This window comes from Podarcis pityusensis (genome assembly GCF_964106645.2).
Source record: "Podarcis pityusensis genome assembly, chromosome: 8".
Lineage (NCBI taxonomy): Eukaryota > Metazoa > Chordata > Lepidosauria > Squamata > Lacertidae > Podarcis > Podarcis pityusensis.
The window spans coordinates 70232287-70256953 of record NC_138033.1 but is presented as its reverse complement, the minus strand read 5'-3'; the positions used below and the strand labels follow the sequence as shown (position 1 = coordinate 70256953).

The following is a 24667-nucleotide window of genomic DNA, read 5'->3' as shown; positions in this document are numbered from 1 at the left end:
GTACCAAAGTTGAAGGATTCAATATAGACAGAATGAATGGCAAAACAAACAGACTTTTGGATCAACATGGAACAAGATATTTTTTCATTGGAAACGAGCACGCCTTTTCCAGGCAGTTCGTGACACTGGAGAGATTCCTCCCTGGAGAGGTTCCAGCTGGTTAGAAAAAGAGTTTTTTCACTAAGATGTGTGAGAGGCATGAGTAGGATTATCACCTTTGGATGTGTTGGTGTAATTTGTTCTATGTACATCAGCCTTCCCCATCCTGGTGCCCTCCAGATGTTGAGGACTACAGCGCCCATCAGTTCCAGACATCATGGTTGCTTAAGTTGTAGCCTAGAACACAAACTGTATGTATTTTCGCATGAGTGTAGAATCAGTCTTATCCTATCTCTGTAAAATTATACATCAGCAGGACTTCCAGCTGTTCTAGCTGGTGCAGAGCTAGTGTAACATAGGTTTAAAGACTGGCCAGTCTCTGGTTAAAATCTCTTCTCTGTATGAATTCACCACATGGCCTTAGGCAACTTACTGTCTCTAGCTCTCTTTTAACTTCCCAAATCGTGGACAGTTCAACCATTTGCTGGAGCAAATTGAGTAGGACCATCAAGGACTTTATTGAGACAATAATGAAACCCCATCCTGTGGTGTTCACAGTCACTAACACCTGCACAACTGTATGAATGAAGTCCCTCCACAATAACTTTGCCTCCCAAATTACTAATAATGTAGAACTAAGCCACAACTTGGAGGGGGATAGGAGGCAGGAGATTTATGAAAAACTTCACAGCCCATGAAACCCCACCTGCCTGGGCCAGACTTGGATGTCTTTTTGTGGGTTGTCAAGACATTTTCATTCCACCAAGTTTTTATTTTACAGTGGTACCTTGGGTCAAGAACTTAATTCATTCTGGAGGTCCGTTCTTAACCTGAAACTGTTCTTAACCTGAAGCACCACTTTAGCTAATCGGGCCTCCTGCTGCTGCTGCGCTGCCGGAGCATGATTTCTGTTCTCATCTTGAAGCAAAGTTCTTAACCCGAGGTACTCTTTCTGGGTTAGCGGAGTCTGTAACCTGAAGCGTCTGTAACCTAAAGCATTTGTAACCTGAAGCGTCTGTAACCCAAGGTACCACTGTACTTACCAATCTTTTATTAATCCTGTTTCTGGATTTGTTTTATTTGTTTAATCTTGTTTTAATGCTCTGATTTTAATAGTGAAGATATAGTAATTGTTGTAAGCCACTTTTTGGGCGGGGGTGTGTGGGCCAAAAGGTGGTATATAGTTTGTGTGTATGTACATATATAGTGTTGGACTTGGGAGCAAAGAGACCAAGGTTTGCATCCAGTTAATCCTTCTCAGAGTGGACCCCACTGAAGTTAACAAGCAAGTCCATGACTAAATCAGGGTGATGGAGTTCTATGGGGTGGTGCCCCCACAATGCCCTGCTTGCCTGTCCCTGTCACTGCCACCAGGGTTCAGTAAGCAAAGCTTTAGCCGGGGGTGGAGGCAGTAATGGGACAGGCCACCCCTCCAGCCACTATGTCTCCATCAGCCAAACCTCATACAGCTGCTTTGAGGGTTTTGTTTTTTTTTTTTTGTTTGTTTTGCTTTGCTTTGCTTTGTTTTTTAAACAAAACATCCCATCTAGTCCACCCTGAGTACTTTGGAGAAAAGGTAGGATACCAGTATGATAGACAGATATAAATAATATTGAAGAATGCAGGGCAGCTTGATTTTTAGCTCAGGGAATTCATGCATGCTATTGTTTTCACATTTTAATCCTTCCCTTCAAAATCTACTTATGCACATTACTTTTGAACTCTTTTCTTGTTCTCTATTTATTTGTTCAGCCCTCCAGAGGCTCTATAAAAAAAATAAAAAATTGTCAGATTCTTGTAAACTCTTTTATTTCTTCTAATGCTGGCAAACTATCAGGCTTCAGTTATTCTTAGTGCTAAATTATTTATCTTCTTTCCCCTCCAAGCTGTGATTTCTGAATCTTTTACTTGTCCTCTGGGAGATAAGCAAAGCCTATTTCTTGCCCCTTTACCTTCACCCCCCTTTTAAAAATCAAGCAGGAGTGTGTCTCTCTTTATGTAAGGAAAAGCAGAATAAATTATTCCTACTAAGTAGGCTACCAACGTTTATAGAACAGTTTATTCAGATGTAAGCCCCATTGGGTTAAATGGGACTTACTCCCTGGTAAGTGATTGTAGGATTGCAGCCTAAGTCTGTTATTCTGTAAACACTAGCCTGGGAGTAAGCCCCATGGAGAAAATGGATCGAGAAAACTTTCTCCCTTTCTCATAGCGCTGGAAATCTGGGACATCCAATGAGGTTGAATTTTGGAAGATTTGGGACAGACAAAATATCTTCTTTACACTGCACATAGTTAAACCTAGGTGGCTTTAAAAGAGGAGTACACAAATTCATGGAGGATAAGGTTATCAGACTGACTACAAACCATAACAGCTATGTTCTACCTGTGCCATCGAAGGCTGTATGCTTCTGAACACCAGTTGCTAGCAACCACAAGATGAGAGAGTGTTGTTGTGCTCAGGTCCTGCTTGTGGGCTTCCCATAAAGGCATCTGACTGCAAATGTGAGAATGGAATGCTGGACTAGATATGGCCCCTTTGGCCTGATCCATCAGGCTCTTTTTATGTTCTTGCATGTATAGTATCACACTGTACACCAGTTAATCAGTCAGGTGAACCATCCTGTCTCTTCCACTCTTCCTTCACATTATGAGATTAATTACTTAAAACTCATAAAAGGGTTTGCAGGGCACTGCCAATCAGCTGATTGACAACACCTGCAAACCCTTCTGCATAGCACTCTCTGAGCTGTGCAATCCCAACAAGCAGCTGATCATCAGGCTGACTGCTAGGCTGTCTCATCCCTGACCCCGGCCTGTGTGCAAGCAGAGAGGAAGAATGCGTGGGTGCACTGGCAAAGGAAGAGGCTGCGGGGGAAGCGCACCGCCCCTGGCAGCTCAATCCCGGTGGGGTGCCATCACGGCTGTCCCCCCGCCCATGCTGGGCGCCATGCCCCCAGGACAAGTGCCATGTCCCTATGGGCGGTGCGCAGTTCCCCCAGGACACGTTCCACGCACCCAGGACACGCGCCAGGCCCATCCCTGCCTGCTCTCTGCCCCCAGTGCCGGAGCATGAAGCTCTGCCACTGCATGGGTGGGATGCCCAGTGGCCACCGCCGGCTACAGGCCAGGGACAGCCGGGTGGCCACTCACCTGCTACTGCTCATGATCCTGCACCGCAGGTTCTGCTGCTGGACAGGCCTCAAATGGCAGCTGCCGAGCTGTGTGGCAGCCGAGTCCTAGCTAGCGCCATTACTTCAAATGCTGGGACTGGACAGGTGGGATTGTGAGGGAGGCACAAGCGCTTCATGCTTTCGCTGTTCACCATCTGTCCCACTGACCTGCACTCCAGACACATGCGGCGGACATGCAGCGGACCTGGGGACGTGGCCCTGCATACAAGCAGAGGCCTCTGCATACCTAGAGATGGAAGCATGATGGGCGGCATATATTGCGAAATAGTTAAATAATATGCTGCACCATCCCAAAAGAAAGTGGTGCCCAGTGCAGACCGCCCTGCCCACCCTCAGCTAGCTCTGCTACTGCACTGCCACCTGGGTGCAGAAAAACAGGGGGAAAAAGAAAACGGGTTGCCATATGTCCTCAAAATTCCTGACATCTCTTAAAATTCAAAAAAAACCCTTCCCCCCCCCCCCGCCGTTTTAGGCGTCCAATTTCCTGGCATGTCCAGAGTTTTCTGGACATATGGCAAGCCTATGTGCCACAGTATGCAGCGCAGTTGATAAGCAGTTGGCTATTGGCAGCACAGCTGAGACACTATCACCTCACTTTTTCTCCATCATCTTCTGCAGGTCTGAAGGGGAAGCTGAAGGATGGAAGGGTTCTAGAGCAAGCCATAATCATCAGAAAGTCACTGCAGCACCACCAGGTATAATTTCTCATTCTCAAGCTCTCTCGTCTCTTCCATATTTTGTGCAAATCACTGCTCCCCCCTCAAAAAAAAGTTGTTAATTTCAGGAGCAAAGTCACAGAGGTCAGGATGATGCAAGGGTGAAAAACTTGTTTTCATCAGTTCTGCACTTGAATGGTCCTGAGGGGATTTTGTTTCAAAGCATCTTTATTTCGGTGTCTTCGCAAGGTGATTCATTCATCATTCCATGACAATTTAGGCTCCTCTGTTAAGAATCGTGATTCCCTCCATTCCTGAATTGCTGTTTGTTTGGTGGGTGCTAGCTGTAACATTATTTTTCCTGTTTGATCCAATTGTAAGGAAGGTTATGGGAGCCTTTTAAATTCCCAGTCCCTGCAACACCAATAAGTAAGCCAAGCAGTATGGGAAAGAGTTCAAAGAAACTGCAAGGTGGACTTTGATTTGCAAATTTCTAGGGCTTCCATATCCAAGGTTTATAAGCCAAGACTGGGTTCTCATAAGCAAGCATAAACAGCATTGGGTACCTCTGAAACGGCTTTGAGCTTCCTATTCTACTGTGCAGTCCTAATCTTGTCTACTGAGAGGTAAGTCCTAATGAAGTCAATGAAGCTTACTCCCAGATCAGTGGACTTAGGATTGCAGCCACATATCTTGTAAACAAGAGAGTGCCTTTGCCTACTGCCCCTGACTTGCAGTATTTATTTAAAAGCATTTATAAGGAAGGGCATTGCACTATACAGGGGCAATAGCAGAAAATGCCTGTTTTTGAGTCATTGCCCTAGGTATTCTATAGGGTGCAGTGCCACAGGCAGAATTTCCACATATTATCTAAAGTCATGTTCTGAGTGCAAAATGGTAGCCAAAGTTAATGCCGTTAACTTTTAATTAAGCACATTTTGAAGATGGTAGATGAGAAGCCAGATAGCAGCCTGTTCAGAGGCTTGGTGAGGGCAGCAGGCTAGGCAGAAGAATGTCCTTGCACTGTGCCTGTAAAGTAAAGGGCACTTGGCCACCAAATATTTCTGGTGGTAGCTGTAAAGAGAAAACCAGGCAAGCAACATTAGCCAGAAACAACCAGCAGGATTTTTGTATAACAATTTTGGATGAGAATAGTCTTCCTGAGCAGTAAAAGGGGATGTTAGAATAGCCTTCAGCCATTCTTTTCTCTCCCCCAGGGTGCCCAGAAAAATCATGTTAGCCGCCCTGCCAGCAATACTACTGTGGTAACAAGTGGCTGAGTAAGGCAAGAATGGTACTGGGGCTGGCTGATGATATTCTGCTTGCAAGGGGAGGGGGAACAACACATCAGAAAAACAGTCAATCCTGCACAGATTCTGCCCAAACTTGTTCATGCATTTGGAGCCTTGTTCTTCTAGCATGTTATATGCGACATACAGTTCTTTGCTTTTTGTCCCTTGCACTGATCTTGGCAAGTGTTTTTAAAAAGTCATATTGTCCTGCTTTTGCGAGTGCTGGTTCCTATATAGACGCTGAGCCCAGATTCCATATTGATAGCTGCAACATGACGTTCTTTTCTCCCTGTTTTTTAAATGTCAGCCTGTTTTTGGAACAGATGGGAGGGGAAGCGAGAGAGAGGAAGGCTCGTGTACACAAAATCCTAACTGCAACCTTCTCAAAGTGTGGGGCGGAACAGCTCACACATACGCACATGATAAGTGAGCTGGTGGGGAGGGTTTTTTCCTATTATTATCTTTCTGTCCCGGCTCTTGTTCCTGGAGCAGGTTTGGCCATATAAGAGAAAAGGACCATGCATGGGAGATTGGTAGAAATGTCTTTTAATCATGAGAGCTTAATGGAACCATCCCATGTTCCGAGGCAGTAAACCACTAAATAGCACCTGTTGCCTTCGTGCCCTGCTTTTAGACTTCCCAGAAGCCATATGGCCAGCCATTGCTGCAAACAGGAAGCCAGAGTAGATGGAGCCTCAGTCTGATCCAGCAAACTGTTACTATAATTTCAAAAAAAGGTTGTTAGGTAAATGTATGGAAGGTGGAGGTATCAACCACTATTTTTCCATGGCAGCTACGTAAATGGAACCTTCATATACAGAGGCAGTCTGGCTTTGAACTGAAGCTGCTGTGGGGTCAAGCAGTGTTTGGCAAGGGGTGGGGGCTGCTTTCATTCCATGTTTATGGGCTTCCCAGAAGTATTAGGGCTGGCTGTTACCGAGAAGAGGAGGCTGGGTCAGAGGGACCCTTGATCTGATTCAGCAGAGTTCTCCTTGTATTCTTATTTGGGCCAAGGGGATTATCCTGTGTTTTCATTCATTTTATTTTTATTTAGATCACTGACCATTTATTTGAAGGATTGAGAGAAACACACGCACAAGCTTCACCCCCCCCCCAATGCTCCCAAAGTAGCTTACAAGGGTCAGTACTACAATCCCTGTCTTTAGGCTTACAATCTGGAAGACATGACACAGAAAGAAAAAAGAATGGGGAGGGAGGAGGAATGCAATGGTAATGGTTCTTAACAGTAAAATTCTTATAACAGCAGTTGTAATGGGAAGCAATTCAAGGAAAGGAGGAGCCAGAAAATTGCTAGTCTCTCAGCTGAAGGAAAGCCCTGCTTTCCTTTGCTGCTTCTGTTAAATCGATGTAATGATTGCTTCTGGGTGGCAGGTAATGGAGGGAGGAGCCTGATGTCAATGGCTTCTCAGCAGAGTTAATAGTGACCCTGCCTGGAGTCACTTATTCCATGCTTGTGCAATGGAACTCTATCAGAATCAGAACCCCCGCCGCCCCGCCTGAAAACCTCAGTTTTCAGCGAAAAAGAAAGAGGAGGGGAGTATCATAATCAACAACAACAATAACTTTCTAGCCTTTTATACCTGCAAAGATGGGTAGGCTATGCCTGGTGAAATATCAGAAGCTGAAAAGAGAGATGAGCTGGTTCTCCATCAGTCAAGAGGCATAGGTTCAATTCACATACAATTCCTTGCGAGCAAGCCTGCAAACCCTGTGGTTAGCAGAAGCTAAATAAACTATTCAAATTGTATGCAAATATACACATGCCACGTCGCATAATTTTTCAGGTCACAGAATTCACCTCTTTTGTTTCTTGGCACAAAATGTAGATTCCCCCCCCCCCCCTTCTCTTAGCAAATAGTATGTGCAACATCTTAGAATAATGAATGAAGGGGCTATCTGCCCAGATGCCAGTTCACGATTTCTTAAGCTCTTTTATGGAATGACCATGATTTTTTTTCACTTATGCCTGACTGTTGCCCACAAATGTTTCAGAGGGGCTTGCATATGGCTCCTTCCACTACCACATCTTTAAGATAAGGTTTTGGTGGTGGTTGAGACCAAGCCAAGGGCTTAATGAATATGCAGCACTGGCAAGGAAATTTATTTATTCTTTATTTACTGCATTTGTATCCCACTCCCCCCCCCCCACAAGGAGCTAGGAGGTGGGAAACATGGTTCCCCTCTCCTCATTTAATCCCTACAACAACCCTATGAGAGGCTGAGAAGCAGTGACTGGCTTAAGGTCACCCAGTAAGCCTCACAGTCGAGTGAGGATGTGAACCTTGGTCTCCCAGATATTAGTCTGATACTCTAACCATTACACCACACTGACTCATATGGTTTTCATGGGCTACGTCTATTGCCTGCCAGCTCCACACAAGTTTAGATTGTAGGGAATGAAACCATCTGGCCTGGTGCTCGCTCTCTCTCTCTCTCTCTCTCTCTCTCTCTCTCTCTCTCTTAGCTCTGAGGAATGTCTTCCATATAAGCTGAATGCCCAAACTTGCTTCTCAAATGTTATACTCTTTGTGATCGACATCTTCTATTTGGCAGAATCTTAGGTGGTTCCCTTAAGGTACTGTGCTCGCTGGGGATTGAACAGCATGAGCAAATGGATTTCCTTCCCCCACAAGGCCAACAAAAGATTGAGGGGGCAGGGGAACCACTGAGGACATGTCTGCAAATTTAAAGCTACCCACACATACTTCTCAATACCTTTCTATAAGTACAGTTCCTTAACAGAAGCACTGACAATTAAACCACTTCAAAACCGGTTTGTTATGTTATAGGTTTAATGTGGGGTGCCTCTTGCTCACAGCAAGGAATTATGGAGGGATAAGACCTGAGAAACCTCTGAGGCCCCCTCAGCTTACATATTGTTAGTTCTGAGTAGGCATTTTTTGAGACTATTTATGGGCATCAGGAAGGTGGCCAACAGAAGAAAATATCAGAGTAGATCTGTGCATGTAAGTAATTAAGGGGGAAATAATGGATTGTTCAAATGGATATGTGGAAGCAATCTCTTAATACAATCAGGAATGATCTCATAGCTCCTTTAACACAGGAATTGGAGGGGGGGGAGATGCATTCCTGAGCTCATTTCTCTGTTTTTTCCAATTCATACCATGGCAAAAGAAAGAAAGAAAGAAAGAAAAAATCTGGAAAAACAATGTTGTTGATGATTGACTCTTTGGCAGCAACATACAATTTCTCTCTCTAGGGATGGGAGAGAAATTCAGTTCAGATTTTTAATGCAAACCTATCTAATCTGCATTTCCCCCCAAAATATACGTGAACAAAATCCCTTATTAAGGAACATCACTGAGATATGGGCGAAAGATAAAGGAAAAATATACCAGTAAATTCCCCACCAGCTCTGTTGGTGATGATAGAAGATTTCCCAGTAAATTTTAAAAAGGAAATTGAAAAAAGAAGCGAAAGAAGAAAATACTTAAAATAAAGGAATGAGTGGAGAAAAGGAGAAGCAAATAACAAATAAAAGAAGCTCTAACAGGAAGTAAAATAACTTGGTTTAACAGTGTACAACTGATGCAATGGACAAAGAAGTGGTTATGGGGAAATAAATGCAAAGAATAGACAAAATTTGAAAAAATGATAATAAAAAGGGAAGATAAAGAAGAAAATAAAGTTTTTTATAAAAGGGGAAACCAGTGAAATTTATAAAATATTAGTAGAAATGGGGGATCAACAAGATCAATTAAAAGAGGTGGGGAGGAAGGAGAAAATAGGGCAGATAAATAGTCAAAGCTAGGGGAAAATATGGTAGAATACGTGCAAACTTTTTGGCAAAGGGTGTTTAAGGAGATAACAAAAATCACAGGGTTAAAGTTGACTGAAACTCCAGAGGTAGCATTGTTATCAGTTTATGAAGGGGTGGAAAGTTTGCAGGCTAGGAAGGACTTGCTCACAAAATTATTGACAGCTGCACTAGCTATTGTAGCTAGGGAGTGGAAGGGGCAAGCTGAATATAAAATAGAAGAATGGTATAAAGAGGTGTGGAATATAGCTATTAATGATAAATTAACATGTGCTATTAAGGTAAATCAGGGAATATACAGAAGAAATTATTTTGAGGAGATATGGAAGGTATTTGTAGAATTTGTACTGTTAACGGAAAGGGGTCAAACCATCGCAAGAGGTGTTAAAATTTTGGGAGGTTGGATAGTTATAATGGAATGGTCTCGGGGGTGGGGTGCACATTTTTATTTTTATTTATTATAAATAAATACATAAATAAATACATAAAAATATGTGAACCGAAAACACAGGTATCATTGGAAATTTGTTCTTCTCTGAATTTTGTGACACAGTTCTCAAACCGCATAATGTGCATAAATATGTATATAGTATGAGAAAGCAGACATAAAAGTACCTACTTTAGCAAAAATACATAGTATTAGGGAAACCTTTTTTAAAAAATGTGCATATCAAGATGAAATGGCAAACAAAGCTGTATATAAGAAAAATTTGCACTAGAATGCTGGTGAATTTTCAGGATGACTTAAAAATAGTAATTCTCAAATTGATGCAGAAATGTGAAGAGCTGAACTTAAAACTGGGAAAATGACAAACTTAGACAAATTGAAATTGACAGATTCATCTGTCCCTTCTAGTCTTACTACACAAGAGTTGGAGGGACATGAAGGTTTTGACACTCTAATGTTTACATGGAATTCAGGGTTGCGCTATTCTTTTTCATGATGTTCTTGTTAGGCCTGTTAGCTTCACTTCTAAAAGCTTGAACATTTATAGTAATTAGACAATCGGAAATGTTTACTGAAGTAATAATTGCATTGCAGTTAGGAATTAAACAGAGAGAAAAAGTGGCAAAAACCTCCCGTACACCTGACACTGTTTCTGCAGATAGTTTCTCATCAATGTGACCCAGTTCCAGTAAAACTCAATGGAAGTGCATTGACTTCAATAGGCAGCAGATTGCAGCATCCAATTAAGTCCTGCTTTGAGTAGACCCATTGAAATGAATTGGTTTACGTTTGCTTAAACAATTTATATACTTCTTAACTACAATAGTCTCTTAAGTGGTGTGCATAGAAATACAACACAGAAAAGGTAAAGGTTAAGAAAACTTTAACAATAATACTTCTATTAAAATGCTGCAGTAGGTGCTGGAAGTTGAACAGGGAAGGGGCTTCTGACTTTAACTGGAAGGGAGTTCCATAAAATTGAGCCCACAATACTGAACACAGAAAGGCCCCTGGTGGATCCAAGCCATGGAGGACCACTAAGAGTCGTGTCCATGAATTGCATGACTAACATTGGATACAGTCCAAAGCACTCACTCTGTAATAAACCCTCTTTAGATGGGGCAGTGCTAATTTTACTCCACCCCCTCAGTATGGAGATGCAAACTGTGTAACAGTCCAAAATGCCTCTATAACAGGCAGTATAAAACATAATATAATATGCACATATTTATTAATATTCATTTATTTTTTATTATTTATTTCTATACCACTCTTCATCCAAAGATCACAGGGTGGTTTACAATATAAAAACACAAAAATACATAGCATAGCAACAAACAAACAAAATTAACACACACAAACCCAGTTTGAAAGGCCATAGATGCTTTAATTAGTCAAAGGCCTGGCTATAGATGAATATTTTTGCTTGGTATCTTAAGATGTATAATGATGGCACCAGGTAATCCTCTATGGGGCGAGCATTTCACAAACAGGGAGCCACCACAGAAAAGGCCCGTTCTTGTGTTGCTGTTCTCCAGACCTCTTGCAGAGGAGGCACACGAAGAAAGGCTTCAGATGATGATTGCAGGGTTCGGACCAGCACATATGGGGAGAGGCAATTCTTGAGGTATCGAACCATTCAAGGCTTTATAGTACAAAACCAACACTTTGAATTGGGTCCAGAAACTGATTGGCAGCCAATGCAGTTGGGCCGGGATTGATGCTATATGCTCAAACCATGGAGAGCAATCTGGCAGCTGAATTTTGCACCAGCTGTAGTTTCTGAACCATCTTCAGAAGCAGCCCCACATGCAACGTATTGCAGTAATCTAGCCAAAAGGTTACCAGAGCATAGAGCATAAGGTTGTTGTTGTTTTTAAGTACGATGGGGGGAGACAGAGGAGGAATGAGGGGCAGCAGAGGGAGGCGGAGAAGGAGGACAGCAGTGCTACCACCATCACGAAGCGAATGAAGGAGACTGCAACAGAGCCACAGTCCTGTCTTGGACAGCACAGTCCCTTGCCCCGTTCCTGCATTTCTGACTGTTGCTACAGTTGCAGAGGTGTTAACTCTCATCTAAAATAAGACAAAATCTCATTGCATATTTTCCCTCCGAGTTAGGGGGCTCCTAGCCCAGGTGTCCTGGCCCCCGTCCAGCTCTTGGAATAACATATTCCTTCCTTTTAATCCCCATGTAATATGGATTGCGTGCAGTATTCTTTACTGCCAGGCTGGAGAACCTTCTGTAATGTTGCATTTCACACCAGAGGAAGCCCTATTTGAGCTCTGCTTCGCCCCGTACTTTAAGCCATTTGTAAAATGCTTTGACAGCCCTCAGCAGAACAGCCATTGATATCGCAAGGGTTATCGTTCCTCCTCCCCCCCCCCAGCTGCTGGCAGCACTTTCTAAGACCTGTAAGCTTTATTTGACAAAGCACCTGGCAGTTTTCATCCTAGTGTGACTTCAACAGAATGGCCTATATAGGCTGCTGGAGACCAAATGAACAATGCTGTCTTGTGAATAACATAGCATTAACAGGGTGGTATATTAACATTATGTAATCTCTTAACATTTAAAAAAAAGCTGTTCTAAGAGCTGGCGTAGCTTAGAGCAGTAGTCTTAAACCTTTTCAGACCAGGGACCTACCTTTAACCCAGACATGCATTCGGCAACACAGTTCTTAATTTTTTAAAACCCATATGTTTATATGGTGTTGGTTCTGCTGTTGTGGTCCATATTGGATCAGGCTACCACCCAGTAGTGCAGGGCGGGATGTCAAAGCAGGAGTCGGGAGCAGGGCAGCAAAAACTCACAGCAAGGTGTAAGTGAAGTTAACTATTTATTCAAAGGAACAAAACAGCTCAGGCTTAGCAAACACAGTAACTCATCCCAGTAGGTCTTGCCCCAATGAGGCAGTTGCGAGGACTGAAGGACCTTGCCTTCCCACAGCTCTCTAAGTCTCCTCCTGCCCAGGGTCCTTCTCAAGCAGCCTGAGACTTCTTCGTCTTGTTTGTCTTTGCCCTTCCCTCTTCATACCACTTGGGGTTCTGGGAGACCAGGGCATGGGGGGGGGGGAGCTGGTTGCAGCAGGAGGGGAGGACACCCTGGCTTCTTCAGCACCCTGTCTGATATCTGCCTCTTGCCTGCCCCCCTCTTCTCCAGCCTCTGCTTCTACCTCCGCTTCTAGGCAGCTGTCTGCAGGAGCCTCCTGCTGCTCACTAAGCCTTGTTACCTCTTCAGCTTCCGACACCTCCTCCTCCTCCCAATCTCCCCCCTCTTCTCCCTCTGGCCACTCAGTCATCCCAACACCAATCCACTGCCTCTGACCTTTCTTCCCTTGGGAGTTGCCCAGCTGGTGCCTCCCTCCAGACTTCTCTATGTCATAGAATCATAGAAGTTTAGAGTTGGAAGTGGGTAGAGGAACTAATTTAATTTTCCTCTTACAGTAGGCTACTATCAAGACACACTCATACACACACACCCATCTCTCTCCTCCATCTGAACAAGCAAGATGCATTATCAGAGTTCAAGGACACATTGCAGCCAGGCGAAAACACCCACTGAGGATGTGATGCACAGCCAGTGAGGGGTGTGGTCCGTGGAGAAGTGATGTGACTAGTGGAGAGTTCTGAGGGCCAAATAGAGAGGCCTGGAGTGTCGCATTTGGCCCATGTGCCTAATGATCCCCACCCCTGTCCTTCAAGCTTAAAGTATCCAGGAGAAGGGCCAGATTGGCAGGGTTGGAACACTGAACAGCAACAACTTCTGCTAAAGGATGGGAGTGTGCTGTGGTAGTTTGTTGCAGACTCCACCTGTGTTAAACATATTTTGGAAAGCACATTGGAAATCGGGCAACAGGACTGCAGTGGGGAGGCTAGAGATCTCTTTTATAACGAAGGGCTCTCAAGTCATAGCCCTCAGGAGACCTGGCAACAGCAGTGGCCTCTGTCAGTTATCGGCCAGGGAGGTAACCCTTTCCAATTGAAAGGATTTTCCACATGCTGTGAAATTCCAGGTTTGTAGGAGCTTTCTTACATATTCTGGCACCAAAATATGTAGAAGATTAATGGGTCACAAAGGAGCGGTAACAGGAACTGAGCTGTTTCTAGGGCAACAAAACATTCCCCCCACCACCACTTTTTGTTCCTTATTCACTTTTATATTGTAATGATACCTGTCGCTTTGAAATTCTCCAGCCATTTTGCAGCCAATAAATGGGGCAAACAAATTTCTTTCCTGAAGGTCCTTTGTTCGTAAGCCTTCGTATTTAAACCAAGAAGGCAGCACTCCTTTGAACTAGACCTTGAATCAAATTTTGCTGCAGAGTGTTAGTGGATCTAAACTTGTCTCTCAGAGCATGTGCAAAGGGGAGCTGAATGGAAGCAGTATTCAGGCACTGCTGGAAAACTGGTTAGGTTGTCAGGAGAGCTATGGTTTTGCTTCGAGACTAGTTCTGCCTCCTGAGTGCTTGTTTCTTAGCCTGTACATTTGAAAATGAACAGATTGTTGCAAAGACAGCAGAAGCGTTGTGTGTCCTATCCTCAATGTAACATTTCTTAAATTAAAATGTATTGCTTTTTAATAACCATTTAGAGCGTATGGTAGTTTGTGCATGATAGCTTGCAAGTTCAGATATAGAAACTTGTTACAATAGTCATTGGCCGCAGAAAGACAGGTGACACTTGCTGCTTATGTGTGAGATGACTAATTCATTCATAGTTTAAAAGCATGATCGTCTCTATGTAGTTTTCCAGGTAATTGCACTCCAGGGTCCTACTCTACAGCAAACATAGTGTAACAGTTAATCCATCCCTGCACATTAATTCCCAGCTTTTCTTTATATATTTCAGGAGAGTATGTAATTATGGTCCATGAAGTGACTTCACCTCCATTCCTAGGCCAGCATCTCCCACCTGCATTCAAGCTCTTGAGGGTTATGCCAAAGAGAGGCAAAAGTGCAGGTTCTGAAAAGGAAACAAAAAAAGATGTTGTCAATTGAAGAAAAGAAATTGAAAGATGTGACCACGACTATGCCTAGCTGGACACAGGTGAACTATTTCCCCTTTATAGCTGTGACAATTGATTATTACTATAATATCCCCACCCTCAACACCAATAGTTAAAATTTGATCCCCATAAAACTGGCTATAAAATGAGAAATTCGAAGCAAAGAAACAGAAAACTTCTGGTTCTATTGGATATTCTTTCAGATGAACTGTAGTTAATTCATACTGTTATTATAGGCCAGTGATTCTTATTCTTGCAAGCCAATTGCTACTTTTTACCATTATGTAAGCTGTGCATTTGAAAAACAAAAACAAAAAAAATGATGCATGTGTGCAACAGTTTGGTCACATAACCATGGACCATAAAGCCCAGCAAAGCAGATGGTCAACCAACAGCCAAAAACGTACATCGCAGATTACATTTATGACTGCTGCACTTGCGCCCTAATTGCATGTTTGCAGAGAGATAGCTTTGCTCTTTAAAAAAGAGCTCTTGATCACCCAGTACATTTTTCTTTAAAAAAATAATAATAATCGCCCACTACAAGATGGCAAGCAGAAAACTGCCAACAATCTTGAAAAGTGTCTCCTGTCATCATCAAAAGAGGATCTGAAACTGGTTTAATTATTCAAAAAATAAAGCCCCAGCTGAACAGGCCAGAAATGTATCTGAGCAATTATGGTGGAGGAGGAATGGTGAGTAGATCTGTTTGGAACATATTTGTGTCTGGCAGCAGCCGGTGTTGGAGACGCAACGTGCTCAGCCGTGTTGGATGAGCAGTTCAAGACTCAACAGTGCGTCATGGCAAAGATAGCCAAGTGAGAGTTGAGCTGCATGCAACAGTGAAGTCCTTTGGTACTGTATCACTTCAGTGTGTGTGTTAACCCATGTTTAAAAGGTTCTTGCATTGTAGGGTTGAGAAAGACCCTTGCCAGGGACCCTGGAGCATTGCTATCAGATGGAATGGGCTATACTGGGCCCATGGGCTGACTCATAATAAGACAGCCTCATATGATGAAAGGAGGCATGGCTTAGTGGTAAGAGTGTTTGCCTTAAATGCAAAAAATATCCCTGATTCAATTTCCAAGCATCTCCAGTGAAAAAGTGACAGGGTATTCTTTTTGAGGTGAGGCGCCTCAAATGTAAACAGTATTCCAGATCTGCATGACTTGGAAAACTGTGTACAGTTCTACTCAGTACTATTTTTCTAGAAAAAAAGAGGTGCTGAAACTCACCATGAGCGCCTCCCTCATTATCTTAGAGTGGCACCTACCTGAGAGGTGCTGGAACTGAGTTCCTTTGAGTTCCAACTGGGGGGAAAAGCCCTGGTTCTACTTGTTTCACTTCAAAAAGGGATCTCTTACAGCTGGAAAAGGTTCAGATAAGGGAAACTGAAAAGATCAAGGGGGTTGGAGCTGGTCGCCCATGAAGAAATGTTACAACATTGGGGGCTTTTTAGAAAAATGGTGAGTAAGGGAGGATGTGATAGAGATGTGTAAGATTATGCATAGTGTAGGGGAAAAATGAGTAGGGAGACTTTCCCCCTCCTTTATTAATACTAGAACTTGGGGCCATTCAGTGAATCTGAATGTTGGAAGTTTCAGGACAGACTTCACACAGTTCATAGTTAACTATGGAGTTTGTTTCTACAAAATGTAACGATGGCTACCACCTTGGGTGACTCTAGCAAAGGATTAGACAAATTCACGGAGGATAAGGCTTCCAATGGCTACTAGCCATGTTGGCTATGTTCTATCTCCAGTGTAGGAAGTCTCTGAATACCACTTGATGGGAATCACAAATAGGGGGAGTTGCTGTTATGCTCAGGTCCTGCTTGTGGGCTTCCCATATGCATTTGGTTGGCCACTGTGAGAAAAGGAATGCTGAGTTAATGGTGCATTTTGGTCTGGGCCCTTCTTGTGTTGTATCATGTTTGAAGGTACCACTGTCTCCCCCCAAGAAGACAGTCTTTTACTAATCCACAACCTCTAAATACATATTTCCTTTTGTGTTTGAGAGATTTTGATTTTTAGCAATGAAAGACCTGCCAATTTTACAGGGCTTCTGTAGGATTAAAGAATGCAGAAACGAAGCCCGATGAATCCACACCAATGAGCATACACAAAAGAATAACTGGTAAAACAGCAAACCACACTTGGCAAGGGAAGAGTTTATTCCACCACCCTGAAGTGCTTGTGGCAGCCCACAAGTTGTGAGCAATAACATCTGTGTTTGTCATTATCATTGTCCCCCTGCTGCCAGTGTTTTGTGAGGAAGGGAGTGCAGTTAAGAGAGATGAATGGTGATATATATTAACTTGATGGATAGCAATACAGATTTACTCAAAACTTCCTGGCAGCTAATATTGTGTGGCTCCTGTTAATTTAACGTAAGAAGAGCTGTGTTGGATCAGGCCAAAGGCCCATCTAATCCAGCATCCTATTCTCACAGTGGCCTGTCAGATGCCCCAGTCGGAAGTCCGCAAACAGGACCTGAGTGCAACAACAACTCTCCCCACTCATCATTCCCATCAGGTGGTATTCAGAGGCGTACTGTCCCTGACAGTGGAGGAATAACGTAGCCATTGTGTCTAGTGGCCCCAATGCCTTATAAACACCAGTTACACCTATGGAGAAGAAAGTATAGTTAAAAAGCAAATACAGAACTACAAGATAGAGGCTGGGTGACAACGTGGTGCTGCAAAGAATTTTGGGGCAGGCAAAAGGTCCAGAGAAGAGGCAGCTGCCAAAACTTATTGCTTATGACAAGGCAAGGTCATATAATCTGTGATATTCTGGTCATTTATTTGTTCATTGTAACTGGGGCCATGGTCATCTCACAAAACAGAAAACTCTGGATTTTTCTTCCACATACACAAATGTCCATGGTACAAATTACATATCGCTTTACGTACAGTAAAAATTATAGTGTACTTAAATATGACAAACATGGGATTATTAACACATAAATTTTCTATATAGGTACATGTGGGATTTGCAACACAATGTTGCAGTGTGGAGTGGTACTGTCCAGGATTCCAACCATCTGTATCGTCTATCAAGTGTATTCCATTTCCCCTTCTGCATTCCACAGTGCTCTGTTTCCCCCTCACCTCCAACAAGCAGTCAGCTTTCCATACTACAGATCATGTTCAGTCCTCACTGAACTGTTTTGTGTGGGTTGGCCCCCTTTTAAACTTCTTTTAAAAATAATTTTTCTGCAAACATAGGGGTTGCCCTAAACCAGCTGATATCCTCCATTTGTGGTGCCATTTTGCCTACATAAGAATTGTCCCTTCAAAAATGTGTTCAATATGCTATATAAGATGCTGCTCATCAGGGACATGTGATTGTCTAACTCCCTATTCAGTGTGCCAAGCTTTGCCTTCATAGTGTGTGAAGCGGTCTGTTGTGCACCCTCATTTTGGCATTTTTCAGGACAACCTTTGACATCCTAGTTCAAAAGACTTCATATAGTATACGAGCATCCTCCTAGCCAACTTTGCTCAGGAATTCTAAGAAACAAAACAAAACAAAAAAACCAAAACAAAACTAGTGCAGTTTTTAAATTGGTGGTTAAAATCAGTGCAGTTTTGAAAGGTTCAGCCTGCCACTATAATTCCAAATGGCATCCAGTTGTACCCAAACATAGAGGAGGACCTGCTCCTTAATCTCAGGAACCATCATGCAAAATTTGGTTACAGTATTTTAAGATGTGTCCAAATGCATAGCAAAAAAGACAAATGACTATCCAAAATACAAATATAGATCACACATGAGAAAGATGAGGAAGAGAGTAGGAAGGGTCAACGTTTAGCATACAGGTTTTTCCTAATGGGGAAAATAGCAGCCTCAGGGAGGGTGATTGTCATCAAGAGTTCTCCCTGTGCTGCATTCATAAGTCTGGATCTCCCCTCCCTGGGGCTGATGTTTTCAGAGGCTTATTCACACATCTCCATCAGTACATCTAGTCCGGGTTTCCATGAATACACACAAACTAATGTGATGCTAATTAACATTAGGTGCATTCAGAATCTGGAGTATAAATCTAATAAATAAATGCTGATGATTATGATAATGATTAATCAGTGAAACAGGCATATGTACTAGGGATGCATAGCTAGCCTTCTGCTTTTAAATATCTGCTTTTGCAGTTTTTTGCAATTTAATCTAACCTTAAATAATATATCCAACATTGTACTGGAAAATACTAAGAGATAGCATTGCAGGGTTGTGTGGTTGGTCAGACGCTCTGTGTGTATCTTAGTTTCTCTTATCTTAGTACACAGAGAGAGACTGACAGCCCAAATGATGTACAATGCCATCTCTTAGCATTTTCCAGTACATACAGAACCTTCAAAAAGTATGCAATAGATTCTGCAAGACTAAGCAGTCAATATATTATCCAAAGAGGAGATTAATTTGGGAAGGACACTGGTTAGAAGGTTGACAGAAGCTAGGTTTAGCACTCCTGGTTTTATCTGTCTGTAATATGACGGTGCTTTCTCTCACAGGCATGCACACGCACACAAGCGCATATATCCCGGAATGCTCTGCACACTTTCTGGAGACTAGAAACAGCTGCTCTTCATTGCAGACCCCTTGCTCCTTTTTTCCTGATCTTTTAGAAGACCAAATCTGAGAAGTGTGATGGAAACCTGACATACATTACTGGCGTTTACTACAGGATGGACTTAGTAGTGATCTGTTGCTTTTTTGCCAAAGGCTGTTAAAATGCATTCTTCAAGAGGAGACCGATTAAGTTAAAAACACATTATTAGTAAATGTTAAAAGTAAACAAAGTAAGCAATAGTTTACACCAGTCTTTGGTCTGAATAACTGCCCCTGTCCTCTGTCAGCTCCTATCAGCTTTCTGACTCCCCACCCCTCACCCCCACAGCTGAGCAGCTGTCTCTGATAAAGATGCATTCTGGGCCTTGCTTGACCACACTCAGAGGCCACAAGGCAGGATGGACTCAAGACCAGCAAACAAATGCTTAAAAAACCCCAAAAGCTTTCAGGATTATGATTACAGATGGCTGTATAGTTCACAATTCCATCAGAGCATGCATTTGCATGTGTGAACACACACAAACAAATCTCCAAAATGTGGCATAAGGTACAGAATCCAAGTCAGGAAGGTATCATAGCATTGGGGTAGAGTAGTGCAATTTGCATTTGTCTGGAACATACACAACCCTGCTTTAGACATGAACAGGTCAAGTGAAATAACCAGGATTTCAGGGTGTGCTGGAAGAGCACTTTTTGATTTAATGTGAAAATCAATTCTGACTCAAATTCAGCCAATCACCATGTAGAACAGAAAGTGCTCTAGGCAAAGGCTGGTGAAAACTAAGTGGTTTTAGCCTACATATTTTGTTCAAATATTCTATGCAGACTTGTCCTAAAACTTTTTGGGGGACGTTTAACCCAGGCATGGGAAAATATCGTTTTTTGTAGCATAAAAGAGAGAAAATGAAGATCAAAAACACCACAAAGAAAGAAAACACACTCATGAAAATGTTTTCAAGTTACTTTATGTTACTCTTACTATGCCCAGCCTTCCTTAACATTATTATCCTTCTCACTTTTATTTCTCATTAGATCCCCTCCTTTATCTCTCCATTTCTCCCCTCAAAAAAATAATAGTATTGCAAATCTTGGCTTAAATCTGCATTCTCAGCACAATGAGAGCTCTGTCAGCCCATGATGAGGTCTGGCATCACCCTGGATGCTATCCAGACTAATCCATCCCAGATCCCAGGGAACTGCTCCTTTCCAGCATAGTTAGACCCATGGCAATAATAGGACTCTGCTGTGAGAGATAACAGCAGTTCTCTTCTCATTGGGGTTAGAACGTGGATCTGTTGACAGCATTTAACTGGTACAACACAGCTGGGATCTGTCTGATATTTTGAAGCATTGCAGCCTTCATTAAAAATGCAATTACATTTTCCCTGCACCCCACATCCTTGCTAGGGGCAGGGCATAGTTTCCTCCATACTTTCCAAAAGAAGTGGAGGCAAGTTGATGCAAGCCTTCTATTCTTCACTTCAGCACACACACGGTCCCTACTAATGTGGTCCTGTCAAGCGTTGTTGTTGTTGTTCTTAAAATATCTATACTGCCCTTCATCTGAGATTCACAGGATGTCTTACAATATAAAAACACAAAAATACACACCATAGTAACAAACAAAAATAATACCATCACCACCCTGACCACAGTTTAAAAGGCCATAAATTGTTTAATTAGCCAATGGAACTGGAGAAACTAGTGGGTGGGTATGCTCATCAGGGGCAGCCAATCCTGCAAGCCAGGTCTGAGCAGAAGGTAAATTGGTATCTACAGGTAGGGATGTCAAAGAATTTGAACAAAAATGGAAATGAGAGCAGAAATTGCCCAAATTCTCTTATTTGTCCCATGTCTGGAATGGAAATTAATGCAGTGAATACAATCAGAATTTGCTGCTGTTGTTGCTGCTTTCAGTCTGCAAACAGTGTGTAACTAAAAGAATTTTGTTCCCACTAGCATAGTGTTTTGTTCGCACTTAAATGAATGGGCTGGAATAACGTAATGACAATATAATTGCATAATTCATGTGATTAATAACATAAATTATGCAAGTTACATATTTTAGTACAGTGGCCAGTGAAACAAACAGCGTATTTTTTGACTGGTGAAGGTGAACTGCAGCAAAACGGAAACAGTGCTGCATGTGATCAATGCAGGGCAGAAGGAAAATGATGGCTTCCTATATTGTTAAAGCAATTCACTGTATAATCTGCTGGAAATTAGCAAAGGTTTCTAATTCCCACTCGTTTATCAATAGCAAGAGTGAAATGCCTTTTCTTCTGTCTAAATTTGGCTTTTAGAATCCCCAATCTGCTGCAACTTGAATGTGATTTGTACACATTTCAGTATAAGGCATGTGAGGTGCAGTCAGAAGCTGGCTCCTTCCCCCATGCCACCATTTTGCAGCTGGCTTTCACTGGTGGGTTTTGGGGTTCTATTGGGAAAAAACAAAGTTGACCCCACCAGCCTAAAGCTTGGCCCCACACCCAGTGCACACAAACTATCAAAGCACTGAACATCAAAAGACAACATCTAAACCCAGCTGGAAGTTCCAGAAGATCCTCCAAATTGGGCTTTAGTAAGTCGGGGGAAGGTGTTCCACAGGTTTACTGCTCTGCACAAAATCTGGCATACACATGTTGCCTTGGGGGACCTTTGTCCCCCCCCCCCCCCCAACTTCAGCGTGATTTGTAGTGATGCCCATAATTTCCTTTTGGTTATGCTAAAGTGAATGTAAAATGCTACCAACACACATTCAACAGAGCTGTTTTTGCTCCCACCCTATTTTTCAAAAGTCCTGTGTTGTTTTTTTTAAAACAAAACCCCTATTGATGTCAGAAATGGTACATCAGACTGGGTTGATTTGTGTCCCAAGTGTATGCCTGCTTCCCCGCTGCATTTTCAAGATCTTGTAGACACACACTAAAAAGGGGAAAATAAAGGTTTATTGCAGAGAGAACAGATAAATAGTGTGCCATGATTGAGCAAAAGTGGAGGGGGGGCGCATGCAGGGTGCTTGGAAACTAGAAAACAAATTGTTCCAAAAGCTGGAGTTGACATCACTTGTGTTGTGTGTGTTTTGTTCCTACAAGGCAAAGCTTTTTGTCTCTTAGGTAGCGCATGGACACTGTGGTTGCCATGGTAAGGTACATGGCTTGGTTTTTAAAAAAATTATGAACACTATAAATAGTCATCTTGTTTGTTGGCCAAGACCGTAAGTGAGAGATACTCTAGTCAGACAGGTGCTCCAGTCAAAGCCATGAAAGGAAAGGTTACACGGATGTTTACCAAAAGCAAGTGATGTTGGATGATGCTTTGCTGGGTGATATTTCAGTGGTTGTTTCTGTGTGTGGCTGTTCACAGAGGAACACCATCTACTTATCTACTTGTTACTCTGGAAGACTTCTAATTCCACATATCTATATGCGAACAAGTTCCCCGTTTGTTGTTTGTGCTATATTACATTCATAGAGTAACGGGGCCAAATGAAGACATTTTGCTGCCTGACAGAAAGGGCAGGACCCCATTCTATCTACATAAACCAACCAGACTAGCAGTTGAATCTCCAATACTGGCAATGGGACAGCATCTTCCACCACATCTAAGGGCTCATCCAGACTTCCTTTTGCACTGTGCTTTCCAGGCACAGGCTTGTGCTTTAAATCTCTGCTTCCGAATGGTGTGTGTGTGTGTTTCCCTGTGCTTTCCTCAAGAAAACCCATGTTTTACCACTGAATCAGAGCAAATGGCAATCTGACTTGAACCCCTTGGTTTGCCAAGTCCTTGGTGAATCACTTTGGATCCCACTTCCTGCCCCCATTTGGCTGCATCTTTACCCCTAGCCCATGCCTTTATTAACATTCAGATCCCTCACTCCTGGACTTATATCCTAGTCTTGGGGGTGAGCTAAGGGAGCCTGATGTTGCTACAGAGCACTGGCCTTAGCCCAGCGAATGAAATCTGATGTGGTTGCGTTCTGGAGATCATCATCAGCTAATTGAGACCTCAGCACGATGGACAAGGGGCTGTGAAGTCCAAGTGTGAATTTAATCCCCAGAGTCAGAATTTTGGATTAGAACGGCATTGCATCAATCAATTAAAGGAAAAGAAAAGTCTACTACCCGCAATCCTGGCATCCATTCCAGTACCCAAGCAGAGATTTTGGAATGTTAACCTCCCAGTGTCACTCTAAGACTGTTTCAGACTTGTCTCTCTGTAAATCACATCCGAGCTGCAGCAACATCTGTAGGAAATTTAACAAAACTATTTGCTGAGAAACATTGGCCTAAATCATTCTCTCCCCCACCCCTCCCCCTCTCTCTCAGAAGTTTGTGAAAACTGCTTGCTGCTTCTTTCATGCATGACACTGCAGGACAGGCAAGAGGATATAGAAAATGCACCGTCTTTGAGATGGGAAAATATGCTCAAACCATCTTGCCCCAGTGAGCAACCTGCTTGCTGAATTCTGTATCAGCTGAAGTTTCCAAACCATCCTCAGAGGCAGCCCTACATATAGCGTGTTGCAGCAATCAAACCTAGAGGTTACCAGAGCATAGACAACAGAAGTTAGGCTATCCCTGTTCAGATTGGGGAGGAGTGCTGGGCCACCAGCCAAAGGTGATGAAAGGCACTCCGTGCCACTGAGGCCACCTGAGCATCAAGTGACATCAGTGGATCCAGAACTAATGGATCCCCAAGCTATGTACCCGCTACTTCAGAGGGAGTGCAACCCCATCAAGAGCAGGCAACCTCCCATCAATCCAGTTGAGGGAACCACCCACTAACCGTGTCTGTCTTATCTGAATTGAGCTTTAGTTTGTTGACTCTCATCTAGTCCATTACCAAGGCAAGACAACAGTCCAGAACATCCACTGCAGCATCTGCAGCATCTGCAGATGCAAAAGAGAAGTAGAACTGTGTGTCATTAGCATATTGCTGAAAATCCACTCCAAAGCTCTAGATGACCCCACTTGGCAGTTTCATGTAGACATTAAACACCTTCTCCAAGACCAGCTCTATCAGCTCTGGAACGCCAGGAACATACACACTAGATTCCCCCCAACCCCAACTGGATCTCTATAGACTATAGCAGCTCCCCCTGCCTGACCCTCAAGTCTGCCCTGATGCTGCCCTGAGTACCAAGGTGGGCACAGCTGGGTGAGACCATCTCCACCCCACTCACTAACCCAGGTCTCACTCAGCCTCCTCATCCATAATCAGATCATGTATGAGAGAGGTCTTACTCAGAGCTGATCTGGCATTCAGCAATAGTAGCTGCAAACCCAAGGACCGGCTGATAGGACAACTGCAATTCTGCAGGTTTGAGGATGGGCTGTCACATGGTTGTTGGGATATTACGGAGAGTGGGAGAGCTAGGTATGCCTCTTGAATTCACTGGAGGAAATGTGGGGTTTAAATGCAATAATATGGAAATAAGTTAGGAGAAAAACATGCCTCTGAGCAAAGCAGCAGTTTTTCTGACCCTCTTTTATTCTGGCTCTGAACTAATAGCATCAACTGCACCATTGGGTCATAGTTTTCCTCTCCCAGTGTGTTCTTGGAAATGCTGGCAACAAGCATTTCCTTTCTTCTTACTTG

At 43.0% G+C, this 24667-nt stretch overlaps 1 protein-coding gene across 1 annotated transcript in view; it reads left to right on the top strand.

Annotated features, from left to right (window-relative positions):
* LOC308482783 (uncharacterized protein) overlaps nt 1–24667 on the top strand; it is a 232402-nt gene that overhangs the window by 65215 nt on the left and 142520 nt on the right. The window contains exon 7 of the mRNA XM_081016291.1: nt 3911–3987. Coding sequence (XP_080872417.1) covers nt 3911–3987 — 77 coding nt within the window. The remainder of the gene's footprint in view (nt 1–3910; nt 3988–24667) is intronic.